Source organism: Protopterus annectens, chromosome 8.part0 (assembly GCF_019279795.1).
Source record: "Protopterus annectens isolate FY-2018-M chromosome 8.part0, PAN1.0, whole genome shotgun sequence".
Taxonomy (NCBI): Eukaryota; Metazoa; Chordata; order Ceratodontiformes; family Protopteridae; genus Protopterus; species Protopterus annectens.
Genome location: NC_056741.1, coordinates 258,591,084 through 258,603,200, shown reverse-complemented (window position 1 = coordinate 258,603,200; position 12,117 = coordinate 258,591,084). Strand labels below are relative to the sequence as shown.

Here is a 12,117-nt window from a genome sequence, read left to right as displayed (position 1 = left end):
CGGCTATGACGTTGGATGACCCCGGGATGTGCGTTGCGATCAGAAAGCGACCGGTGGACTCTGCCCATTGCCAAATTCTCATGGCCTCTCTGCATAGTTGGTAAGACCTGGTTACCCCTTGCTTGTTTATGTACCAGACTACTGACATGTTGTCTGTCTGAACTGCAATGGTCCCTGGAGGAAGAAGGGGAGCAAAGTGTTGCAACGCGAAGAACACTGCCCTCAACTCCAGAACATTGATGTGCAGATTGTACTCCAGATTGGTCCATTCGCCTTGGGCTGTCTGTCCCTGAAAGATGCCCCCCCACCCTATCAGGGAAGCGTCCGTGGTTATCGTTGCTGACGGTGTGGGTAGCACAAATGGTCTTCCGCCGGATAGGTTGCAAGTCTGTAACCACCACCTTAGGTGTGATTTGCATGTTTTCGTTATCAATATTTCGTGAGTCAGAGGAAGTTGTTGGAATGACCATTGTGCAAATAGAAGCCATTGTAGCACTCTCATGTGCAGTCTTCCCAATGGTATTGCTATGAGAGAAGCTGCCATGAGACCCAGAACTTTCAGAACAATTTTGCTGGGGATTTTCTGGACGATAGCAGAAGGGAAATGTTGAATTGAAGTGCTACTATTCTTTCTGTCGGAAGTTTTAGAACTAACTGACGCTATCTAATTCCGCTCCTATGAATAAGATATGCTGTGATGGCTGTAGCAAAGATTTTTCAAATTTACTGAAATGCCAAGGTGTGTACAAAGTTGTAGGTAGTAATCCCTGGCATGTATCAGTTGTCGCCTGGTGGTGGCAGCCAGGTGCCAGTCGTCCAGTTACGTAAACACCTGGAATCCTAGGCGCCTCAGATGAGACGCTACCACTGCCATGCATTTGGTGAAGACCCTCGGGGCTGTGGTCAGACCAAAGGGCAGGGCTCGAAACTGATAGTGACTGGCTCCCAGCCGGAAGCGCAAGTGATCTCTGGACACCCTGGCCATTTTGATGTGGTAGTATGCATCCTTCAGATCTATTGAGCACATCCAGTCGTCCTTCCGTAAGAATGGAAGGATCGATTGAAGCGTGACCATTCGGAACTTTTCCTTCTTGACAAAGGTGTTGAGATGACTTAGGTCCAGAATTGGCCTCCAGTCCCCTGTTTTCTTTGGAACTAAAAAGAACCTTGAGTAAGTTCGAATCCTATTTGGTCCGCTGGGACTGGTTGGATGACTTTTTTCTAGCAGCTTTGAAATTTCTGTAGCTGCTGGGTCTCGCAGATGGGGTGGTACATCTGGGAGTTTTCTCTTTGGAATGGGGTGGATAGAAACGGGATTTTGTAACCTCTGGTAACAATGCTTTTTACCCAATTGTCTGAAGAAAGGTTTTGCCAGGCCTGAGGGTATAAAGCTAAGCGACCCCCGACTGCCTCCAGAGCAGGACAGTCGGGCCTCCTCTCAGGAGTGCTGAAAAGGTTTGCCAGGGAGGTTATCCCTGTCACCTTGGTTTTGCGGACCCCCTCTGCCGCCAGGGCGGCGTCTTCCACCTCTGCCCCCTCCTCTGCCTCTAGAGGGCGCATCACCCTGTGTGTTTGGAAAAGACCCTTGGGGTTTTCAAAACCACATTTTCCCACCACGTTGCCCTTTGGGGTACGGTCTGGAAGGGGTGGAAAAACGGACTCCGACAGCAGACAGAGTCTTTCCCTCCTGTTCACACCGGGTAAGGGTCTCCTTTACTTTAGGGCCAAAGAGTGTGGCTCCATCAAATGGGGCGTTAGTAAAGGAAGACTTGAAGGCTTCCGCAAACGAACATAAGCGCATCCAGGATTGCCTACGAAGAGCAATCGCTGAAGCCGCTGCCCTACTCGATCCTTCGGCTGCATAGGATATCAGCCTCATGGACGAGTTCACAATGGACGTAAGGGTGTTGAGATGCGCTGTAACTTTCTCTGAGACAGCGGCATCTGTAGCACCCTGGAGGTTATCTCCCAACTCTTTGACTAGATCCCTCTGTAAACGTGTAAAATGGGTCAAATAGTTCAGGGAACGCATAGAAAGCCGCTGAACTGAAAATGCGCTTCCCGTATCTGTCCATGGTCCTAGAATCTTTGTTAGGCGGATGGACAGATGAGGAAGACTCAGACATCTCCTTTTCGTGGCGCTGCCACCACCATGGCGTCTACGGAACTCCTTTGGTAAGGTAAGCTTTGTCCTGTGGTGCCGTGATGTACTTATTTGGCTTCCTAGGGACAGGTTCCACCGTGTCAGGATTCTCCCACGCCCTTCAAGCAATTAATTCCATTAACTCATCAAAGGGCGGAGTGACCCAGGAGGAGGAAGGACGGGCACCAAATGCCTTCAGCAAAACTGACTCATCCTCAGAAGGGGGGAGGGCTTGCCAGTCACCTCTCTGTTTACGGATCTCCAAGATGTCAGCAAAGAGACATCCTCTGAAGGTGACTTAGGGACCCTTCTGACTCATCTAAGTCAGTATCAGATGTCAAGGATTCTTGTGGAGAATCCAAGTGTCTCCTCTTACACAGTCTTTTCCTAGGAACTTCTTCGTGGGGAGCATCCGAAGAAGCCTCCGAGGAAGAGGGGCACCCTCCAGGGGTGGCTGAGACACTGGTGCCCGGCGCTTGGGCGTGGCCGTGGGTGCAGAGGAGGATAACGGTCCTTTGCGGGAGGAGAAGCTGTACCTGCTGATGTGGTTGTCTGAGTAGACAACACCTTCCTCATGAGGTCGAAGGCCCCGGGTCCCGAGTCGAGGTATCTCCCGGTTCCGAAGAAATGGGAAGAATCCCGAAACAGGAGCCGAAGGCACCGACCCGAGGATGGAACCGAATCGATCCGTGCGAGGCCCGAGAGGAGAGTCGGAACCGAAACATCGGTCCGACTCTCGGTCCCGAACCAAGGACAGATCTTCGGCCCGAGACTCGGTGCCGGATCGGATGGAGTCGAGGTAAACGGTGCCGACCGAGAAAAAGACGGTTCTGGCACCGAGGGCTCCACAATCATCAGGTCAGCATCTTCCGGCTCCGAAGACTGAACAGGTCTCGGAGGAGGAACAGATGGAGATAGTGGCAGGCCTTCAAGTCTCGACATCAACTGAGAGGAGACTGAAACAAGCTTGGACAGGGCCGTATGCTCCATAAGTTTCTGCACCACACGGTCCACGTCGGTGTCGGAAAGGGCTCTAGAAGAACGAGTCGAAGGGATCGAAGACGGCGCCGACCTCAGCAGAGTCGGTGGAGGGAGCTCCGTCACCGGTTCCAAGACTCGAGGCTCGGGAACTGCCAACAGTTGAACACTCGGCCCCGAAGTCTGTGGAACCGGTGATCTAACTAGACTCGAAGAGCTCGGAGCCGATGACTTTGGCTCCGACGCCTTCGACCCCTTCGAAGACTTGGATGCCTGGTCTGAAGCATCCAGAGCCTCCTGGAAAGAGGGTTTCAGCAATCCTCTATCCATCAGTTTCCTGCGCCTATCTGTCATGACCCTCCCACTAAAAGAGTGACAAATAGAGCAGTCCTCCTGTAAGTGGAGAGGGCCAAGACAGTAGACACAGGAACTGTGGTTGTCTGTGACCGACATTTTTTGGCCACACTGACAACGTTTAAAGCCAGACTTCATCTTTTCAGACATATTGAAAAAAGAAAAGTCAGTCCAGTCCAGAAAAAAAGTCCAATCCAGTAAGTGTCAAATCCGGTAATAAGTGTCTGCTTGATACTAACTAAAACAAGCTTTTAGTCAAATTGTCAAATCCTTGAACTGCCTAAAGGCAAGACTATAACAAGTATCTAGTCACAAGCCAAGAAGGGGTAGGCCCCGAAAAACTCTAAACTCGAAAGTTAACACAGTTAACTATTCTAAATATCGAGAATTCCTAATGACTCACACACCTACTCTTACACTTTAAGTAACTAGATAAAATACTCTGAAAATTAAACAGAACAGATAAAAATCTTATCTGTACAGCCTCGAGCTAGTCTCCAACGATGCGTATGCAGCAGCGGCAAACTAGATCTGAGGTAAAGGCAGAGGGGGATTGTGGGTATTAGATGTCCTCGAGCTTCTTCTCGATGCAGAGCTTGCAGTCGGCCGGCACGGAGCCGAGGATCGGCTCCGAACCCATGTGTAAGAACAAAGGCGAGATTGAACACTCTCACATCTGGAGTTACCACTATTTCCAAACTCCTCCAAGTAGGACATCAGGTTAACTGCGACTCTCACTGCTGAATACTGATACAAGGACATATACTAAAATATTTGATTACCTACAATATTAAGCTTCAAACACCTGCTTTGCACTTACAAAACACACACACACCCTCTGCAGAATGGACGATTCTGAGAGTTACATGTAAAACACTGCATTGTTATAAAACTCATGATGCTAGCTCCAAATAAGTTAACTTTACTGAATATTCAAAATAAACCACTTACAGAAACGAGAGCCTCACAGACACTGGTGAGCACATCTGGACGAAGAGAGTGGATCAGCAATTTTTGTTCTGTTAGGACTCCATACAGGAGTGTTGATGCATTCTCGGGTCCCAAATTTTGAAGCAGTGTAACAAAACTTGCACCACTAGTACAACAAAAGAGAGAAATTCAGCATGTACTAGTATGCATTTCATTTACATAAAATGAAATATACATAATGCAAAAATGAGTCATTTATTTATCAAGTTAGCCAAAATTAAAACACTAAATAAGAGTATTTCAAGACAAAGCAAGCCTTAAGACTAGCTAGACTACCAGCCTTCTGGATGTGATAATTTGCTTCTAAACTTGATACAATCTTAACATACATGATTCCTCTCTCCATCTCAGCGCCTGCATTTCTTGGTCCTTTTTTTCAAATTATCTCAAACTCAAAATATCTTACCTCCACTATGTTAATATTTTTCATTACAACATACCTGATTTTTGTTCTTGCACATGTATGCACATGTCAATGGACAAAGACCCAAGTCCACCAAACAATTAAAACTGACTATGCAGCTGTTGAACCAAGTCACTACCAACCTCTGCCCCTGAAGTGCTATACTTCACATACCCCTTAAGCAATGCATTTCAGGGTCTCATCACCATCTCTTTGGTCTCGCACACAACTACCAGTGACATAATTTCCTCTGATCCTTTAACTCAACCAACCAGACCTTGGTGATGAGCAGCATCTATGTCAAGCCTCCTGTTACATATCATTCATACTTATAACCAACATCCCCATGCTCCACATCCCCATCATCTCCACAACTTTTTGGTAGCCTGCTGCACCATCAAAAATCCATCTGATATCCATTCCATATGGTAGTATGGCGTCAAGAACTGAACACATCATGCCATACACCTTAGTCTCTCTTCCCAGTAACATGGCTTCCTTGCGGGTAGCACAGTGTTCTTCACCTTAACAGCTTTAGGGTGCAAGTTCAATTCTTACTTCTGGTCACACTGTGGAATCTGTATATTCAACTGATTGCATAGGATTCTTCTGGGTATTACAAGTTCCTCCCCACCTTCAAAAACATGCCAGCTCACTGGCTACTCTAATTTGCTCATATATATTGAATCATGACTGAAAGTGGTCCAAAATGGACTATTTCATTTGCAGAGGTAGCAAATGAATAAAACAAAATGAAAAAAAAATCATGCTTGCCAGCATTTACTGTTCTCTCTCTTTTTTTGTGTGCCACAGACATGGCTCAGGTTCACAGGCTTAAAGGTGTTTATCAGGCTAATGACCACAAGGACCTTTTTAAGCCTAGCTATACAACCCAAATCTCTGACAAGTTCTGATTCCCTTGGTAAGTGTAAGGAAGGGTTTGGGAGATGAACCATTACAGGTTATCTATGTCCATTAGAGACATAGGTGCCAAACCAGGGATGAATTTCCGGTTTCCCATCCAATTGTCCAAGCTGCACTTGAATTGGGTTAGGGAGAAACTCTGCTTCACATGGATGGGAAGCCTGTTAAATAGATGGGGTAGTCTCTGGGATACATACCTACCGCTCCAGCAGGACCTATTTATACCACAGGCAAGGTTTAAGTCTTCAGAACGGGTAATTCCGGTGCTGTTTGTTTTGTAGATATGCAGGAGGTCCAGAGTGGGGTCCGACAATGCTATGTATGGCAGGCATAGTTCTTCCCTCAAAAGCCGGTAGGAGACAGAATACAAGGATAGGGCCTTGAGGCAGTCTGCATAGGACATTTTACTTACGCCCTGTATTATTTTTGTCAGGAACCTCTGTGGACGTTGCACTTGTTGGATATGCCTGGTTAGGTACATACCAAAGGGGGCATTGTACTCAATGATAGGTCCGATGAATGCCGAATACAGTGGAACAATGACTTCCTTGGACTTAGATGCCATACCTAGATGCAATACAGAATGAGTTCCTCACCACTGTAGACACATGATGGTCAAAGGCTAGATTACTGTGTGTGTCCCTAAGTCCCTGACTTGACATTTGTTACTGGGTCAACTCTAACGAGTGTTATGTCAATGTGATAGTTACCAGGGATGGATGACTTCCCAAAGGATACTATCATGCATTTCTTGGCATTTAGTTTTAGTCCATGGTTCTGACATCAGCTGTTTGCCTGTGCAAGCCCCTCCTGGAGAACATTTGTGTCAGTGTGAGATTCAATGATAGCTCCTAATTTGCAATCATCTGCAAATTTTGTCAGCCAGAGACCACTGACATTGGCCTTGACTTCTGAGAAGTAAAAGGAGCAGTCTAAGGTCTGATCCCTGAGGTTTGGGGTACAAAAGCATGTTATCCTTGGCTAGTGGACCCATACAATTACCAAAATCACTCATGAAGCACAGTCAAGCTAGGGTAGACAGGCACCAAATAGTTCTCTCATCCATATTTTCTAGTTTAAGGTAACGCAATTTACATTCAAGAATTTTTTTTTTTAATAATACACTCCAAAAAACATGTTTCTTGTGAAAGCACCACGAAATTGGCTGACAGTATGGCACAGTGTGTTAAAACAATTTCCTGCAAAAACAACTACATACTGTCAAGTCCAGGTTTGATCCTCACAACTACTACTTGCAAAATGTATGACAAAATAAGTCACAGTTAATCAGAAAGACCCCACCATTCTTAAACCCAAGAACAGGCAATTACGTCTACTGGGTTTAATTTACATAACTACTGAAGTTAAAATTCTGATTAAGTAGCATCTACCCCAAGGTACCCAAGGGGCAGGAACTACGTTCCAAACAAAGAAAAAAAAAGGAAGGATCATACAGGATACAAAATGCTTTATCCTGTAAATGTCTTGGTGATTGGTTGCATTAAGACACACTGGGATGCACAGTGGTAAGCGCCACCTCGTGTGACGTGCACTTTCAAGTGGCTGACATGGCACAGAATGGCAGCTGCCCACTTAAAAGGCACTACCTGCACGTGCAGTGAACTGGTAATAAGTTACAAGGATACGGGCTGTGGTTAATGTGGCTGGTAGAAGTTGTGTGATTAGCATTCTAGGTCAATTCATCACACATGTAGCTACCAATATTTTAATTATGAATGTAACGAAAATTTAAAGCTTTGCATCCAGTATCCGAAACATCTTAGTTCCCAACCATTCAGCTCAAAAAACAGTGGGAAATCTAAAAATGACAAGGGACAAAAGGTTCATATTAAGTAACAATTTTCTCTAAGACAAGAGAAAAATTTAAAAAAAGTTAATAGATAGCAAGTTTTGAGGAATATGTCTGGAATTCTTACAGAAATACAATGCTGAAGTACAATCCAGTGTAAAGGGGGAGCTGTGTGGCATGATCCTTACACAATTTTCTACACTTCAAAGTCTACACAAGCAAACTATAAACTGTACAAACTTACGTTGGGTGGTCATCTACAAAAGCATTCTACACTATTCCACTTGAAAACTACCTGGGAGTGAAAGTGGTGGACTTAGCAAGGTGACTGAAGGGAGTAAAACTAGCATATCTGTTGAAACACAAGTTCTTTGAATAGAAAAAGTAATCAGAGCAGCCAGTTAAATCTCGCATGGGCACACAAAAGGTCAATAATCATAACTCTGTTACTGGACCTCACACGACAGTACTTTGGAGCAGCAGAAAGAGGAGTTGAAAAAAATTATACTTTAGTAATACTGTAAAAATGCTTATATCTGCACAGGTTAACAGTGGAGCAAGTGTCAACGGATCTTTAATCTCACAGGATGCCATTAAAAAAAAAAAAGTTAAAATTCAAGATGAAAAATAAACATTCTGTATACAGTTTGCAAAAGCAATTAATTTTAATTAACTTAATAAAGCAAATAAAAAGAAAGGACTAAGTATTTGGGGCAACTGTGTTGACACACCAGGCTGTACATAGTTTGTGGCTTTTTGTAGAAAAGGCTGACCTTTCAAGTAAAACTACCACTCTTAACTGACAGCCACACTGGGATGTCAATCAAATCAACACTACATAGTCACCCCCCCAATGCCAGTGCAAACAAAGCCAGTGTGTCAATCTACACGATCGCCAATTTCTTAAATTTTTACTTGTCTATGTGTAACTTTAAGCAAGTCACCTAACCAGACAGCTCCTCTCAGTTCATTCTTGATCAGAGGCATTTTTGCTTAATCGAGCTTGATTAAAAAATAAACAGAACAATTAAAAAAAAAAAAAAAAAACTAAAACATAAAAGCAGTTTTAGGCACAAAAACAGTAAAAAACAAGGTTCGTACATTCATACGAGGTTACTACGCTAGCACCCCTAGCGCCTATACAAGTCTAGCCATGTTAATCCCTAGTATCCCCCATTTGTTCTTTTTGGGCAGTTCACAGAACTAATTTATGCGCAGATCGGGTATGTGATCAAACACTGGCTACTCCTGTCCATGAGAGACATTGGTGCCACCCCAGGGCAAATTTATAGACTCCCATCAAATTATCTAGATTGCATTTGAACAGGGTCACTGAGGAGCTCTGTTTTACATGAGCAGGAAGTCTATTCCAGAGAAGCATCAGTCTCTGGGAGACATAGCTGTTTCTCCAGCATGATCTGTTAAGGTCACAAATTAGGCTGAAATTCCTAGAGAGAGCGCAACTCTTATGCCACTTGGCTTGCAGATGTGCAGCATTTCCATTAGGGCAGGGTTGGCGATTGCCCTATAGGCCAGGCACAAGTCCCCTCTCAGCAGCCTATAATATAGAGTAAAGTGACAGGGCTGTCAGCCTGTCCATGTAAGTCATGGTTTGGAGTGTCTGTATTTTCTTAGTGAGAAACCTCTGAGGTCTCTCCAGCTGCTGCAGGTGTCTGGTGAGATACATGCAAGAGAGTGCATTACACTCTATTAGTGGTCTGATAAGGGTCAGGTACAGTGGAGTTAGAACATCCCTTGACCTGGATGCTATGCCCTTGCTTATGAGGTGCACTACATAGAAGGCTTTTCTTACCACTGTGGCAACTTGGTGGTCAAAGGTCAGACTGACATCAATCAGTGTTCCCAAGACTCGCACCACTGGGTTGGAACTCAAGTGGGGCACTGTCAATATTGTAATTTGTAGTGAATTCTATTTTGCCAAAGGGAATAATAATGCATTTTTTTGCATATAGTTTTAGACCATGGCTTTGGCACCAATCACTTGTTGGTATTAGTCCTTCTTGTAATATGCTGACATCATTGGGGGGACTCAATGACTGCTCCAAGTTTGCAATCATCAGCGAACTTGGCAAGCCAAAGATTGTCTACTTTGGCCTGGACATCTGAGAAACAAGATGCCAAATAGTAAGGGGCCTAGCACAGATCCCTGTAGTACTCACTGGTGACTAGTCTACTGCTGGAGGTGGAGTCACCCGTTTTGACAGTGTGTGTTCTGCTGGTGAGCCAACTGGTTACCCATCTAGTAACATAAGGATTAATCCCTATCTGGGAGGGTTTCTCAATGATACCAGAATGGGGAATTGTGTTGAAAGCCTTGGCATGGATGAGATAGGCAGTGTGCACAGTCTTACCTTCGTCCATGGCTTTGGTGACTTTCTCAAAGAAGTCCACCAGGTTTAATAAGTATGATCTACCCTTAATGATGCCAAACTGGGTTGGGTCCAGCATTTGAAGGTCACCTATGTCCTTGTTGATAAGATCCATAATGATTCTTTTCATGGCTTTGCAGATGAGGCTGGTTGGACTTACAGGTCTGTAGTTCCCAGGGTCAGTTAATGGCCCCACCTCTGTGCAGGGGGATTACTGTTGCTGTTCTCCATTCTGCAGGAACATAGGGAGTTCTCAAGCTATGATGAAAGAGATCACATGGGTCCGCTAAGTCTGGTTTTAGATTGTTTAGTAAACAACCTGGGATATTACCTGGTCCCACTGAGGCAATATTTTTGGCCTTGGCAAGCGCAGAGACGCCATGCTCTCTAGAGACACTAGGCAGATGACTGGTGTCAGGTATGCTTTGGGATGTGGTAGGTGGGGATGGGGGGTGGAGTTTGCACTGAATCAGTCACCTAGCAGGTTGGTGATATCTTCCAGTGTAGTTTGATCCCATCTCCAACCAGATTAGCACACAGCTGGGCATTCCATTTTTATACTTTTGGACGTAGTTAAAGAATGCCTTATGATTATCCTTGGCTAGGGATGCAATTTTACTTTCATAATTTGCTTAACAAGATTTCTGATTTTCTTATTTGGGATTAAGAAGGAACTCGTCCTCTGCAGAGTGATATCCCTCTTGCTTTTAGACCAGAGTTTCATCCTATTGTCATATAATCTGTTTATACTTGAGGTTCACTACGGTGGCTTGTTTTTATGGGAAGACCTGGTTTTGATCTAGTCAGGTACAGCAGAGTCTATGCAGTCACTTGTACAGGGCATTTGCATACACTTCTGCATAATGATCACCGATGCCTGCGATTCTGAGTGGTATGAAGCTTTTTATACCATCACTTATTAGGGTGAGTCAGATAAATGAAGAAAGAGTGAGGACTTGAAGGGTAGGTTATACTTCTAAGTATAACACTTGCATTCACAATTCAAAGGAAAGGGAGAAAGAACAACTGTATAAGATCTTACACAAACAATAAATATCCTATTTATCAGTGCTGCAATTTTCTTTACTCTTGGGATATCCAGCGAGGATAGCCTAACATCTGGCCAGTACACCAGAGCCTTTACACCTTTCAGGCATTGTACTTCAGATGTATGTTCACTATACAAGGTGTAAGGCATATGTGACATATAGATGCCTAATCCTCAGAAGTGAAGTACTCCAGAAGAACTGGAGCAATCTCAGAGAGGCAACATGCACATTCAAGAAGGGAATCAGTAGGAGACAAGGATGCTTTCTCAGTTGTAGGGCCCCCCTCTGCCAGAAGTAGGGAAACAGAAAATAAAAGGGGGCAAAGATGGAGGGACAGAATTCTGCAACAATGATAAATAGGATATATACTGTTAAGGTAAGACATTACACAACTGTACTATGTCCTTCTGTATCACTGTTGTAATATTCTTTACTCTTCAAAGAGTACAAAAAGTATGGGAGGATAAAGGCAGAGAACAGCCCTCCACAAACCCATGAAGGACAGCCCTGGAAATATCATCCAACTTAGAATGTTTGGTAAAAGTGTGAACATAGGACCAAGCAACAGCTTCCAAAATAGAACTAGTATCCAAACTCTTAAAAAGCACCAGAAGAGGCTACTGCCTTGGTAGAATGAGCATGAACAGAACAGGAAAGCTGCTTGCCATGAAAAGAATAACAAAAATAAATGCCTTTAGAAACCCAGGAAGAGATGATTTGCTTAGTCATTGCCAAACCAAATTTCCTGGCATGAAAGGAAACAAAGCTGCTCAGATTTTTCTGATTTGTTTTGTCTTATCCAAGTAATAACAGAGCTGTCTATATAAAGCAAAGGTGTGCAATGCCCTCTCACTACAAAGTCCGTGGAGAAAGAAAAAAGAGGGAAGATGAGTGGACTGATTCAAGAACAAATTAACCACCTTGGGCATAAAATAAGAACTGATATAAAGATGAAAAGACAAAAAAGGAGGAATTTTCATGACAGTTTGCAGTGCAGAAACCTCCTCTACCAACAATACAGTTTTCCAAGGATAATCCTGCAAGGAAGATAAAGCAGGCTCAAAAGAGGATGGAGT

At 44.2% G+C, this 12,117-nt stretch overlaps 1 protein-coding gene across 2 annotated transcripts in view; it reads right to left on the bottom strand.

Annotated features, from left to right (window-relative positions):
• The window catches only part of DENND4B (DENN domain containing 4B), a 2,518,380-nt gene that overhangs the window by 1,897,343 nt on the left and 608,920 nt on the right, over window positions 1-12,117 (bottom strand). For both annotated transcript variants that reach the window (XM_044079736.1, XM_044079737.1), the window contains one exon: window positions 4,427-4,571. In XM_044079736.1, coding sequence (XP_043935671.1) covers window positions 4,427-4,571 — 145 coding nt within the window. The remainder of the gene's footprint in view (window positions 1-4,426; window positions 4,572-12,117) is intronic.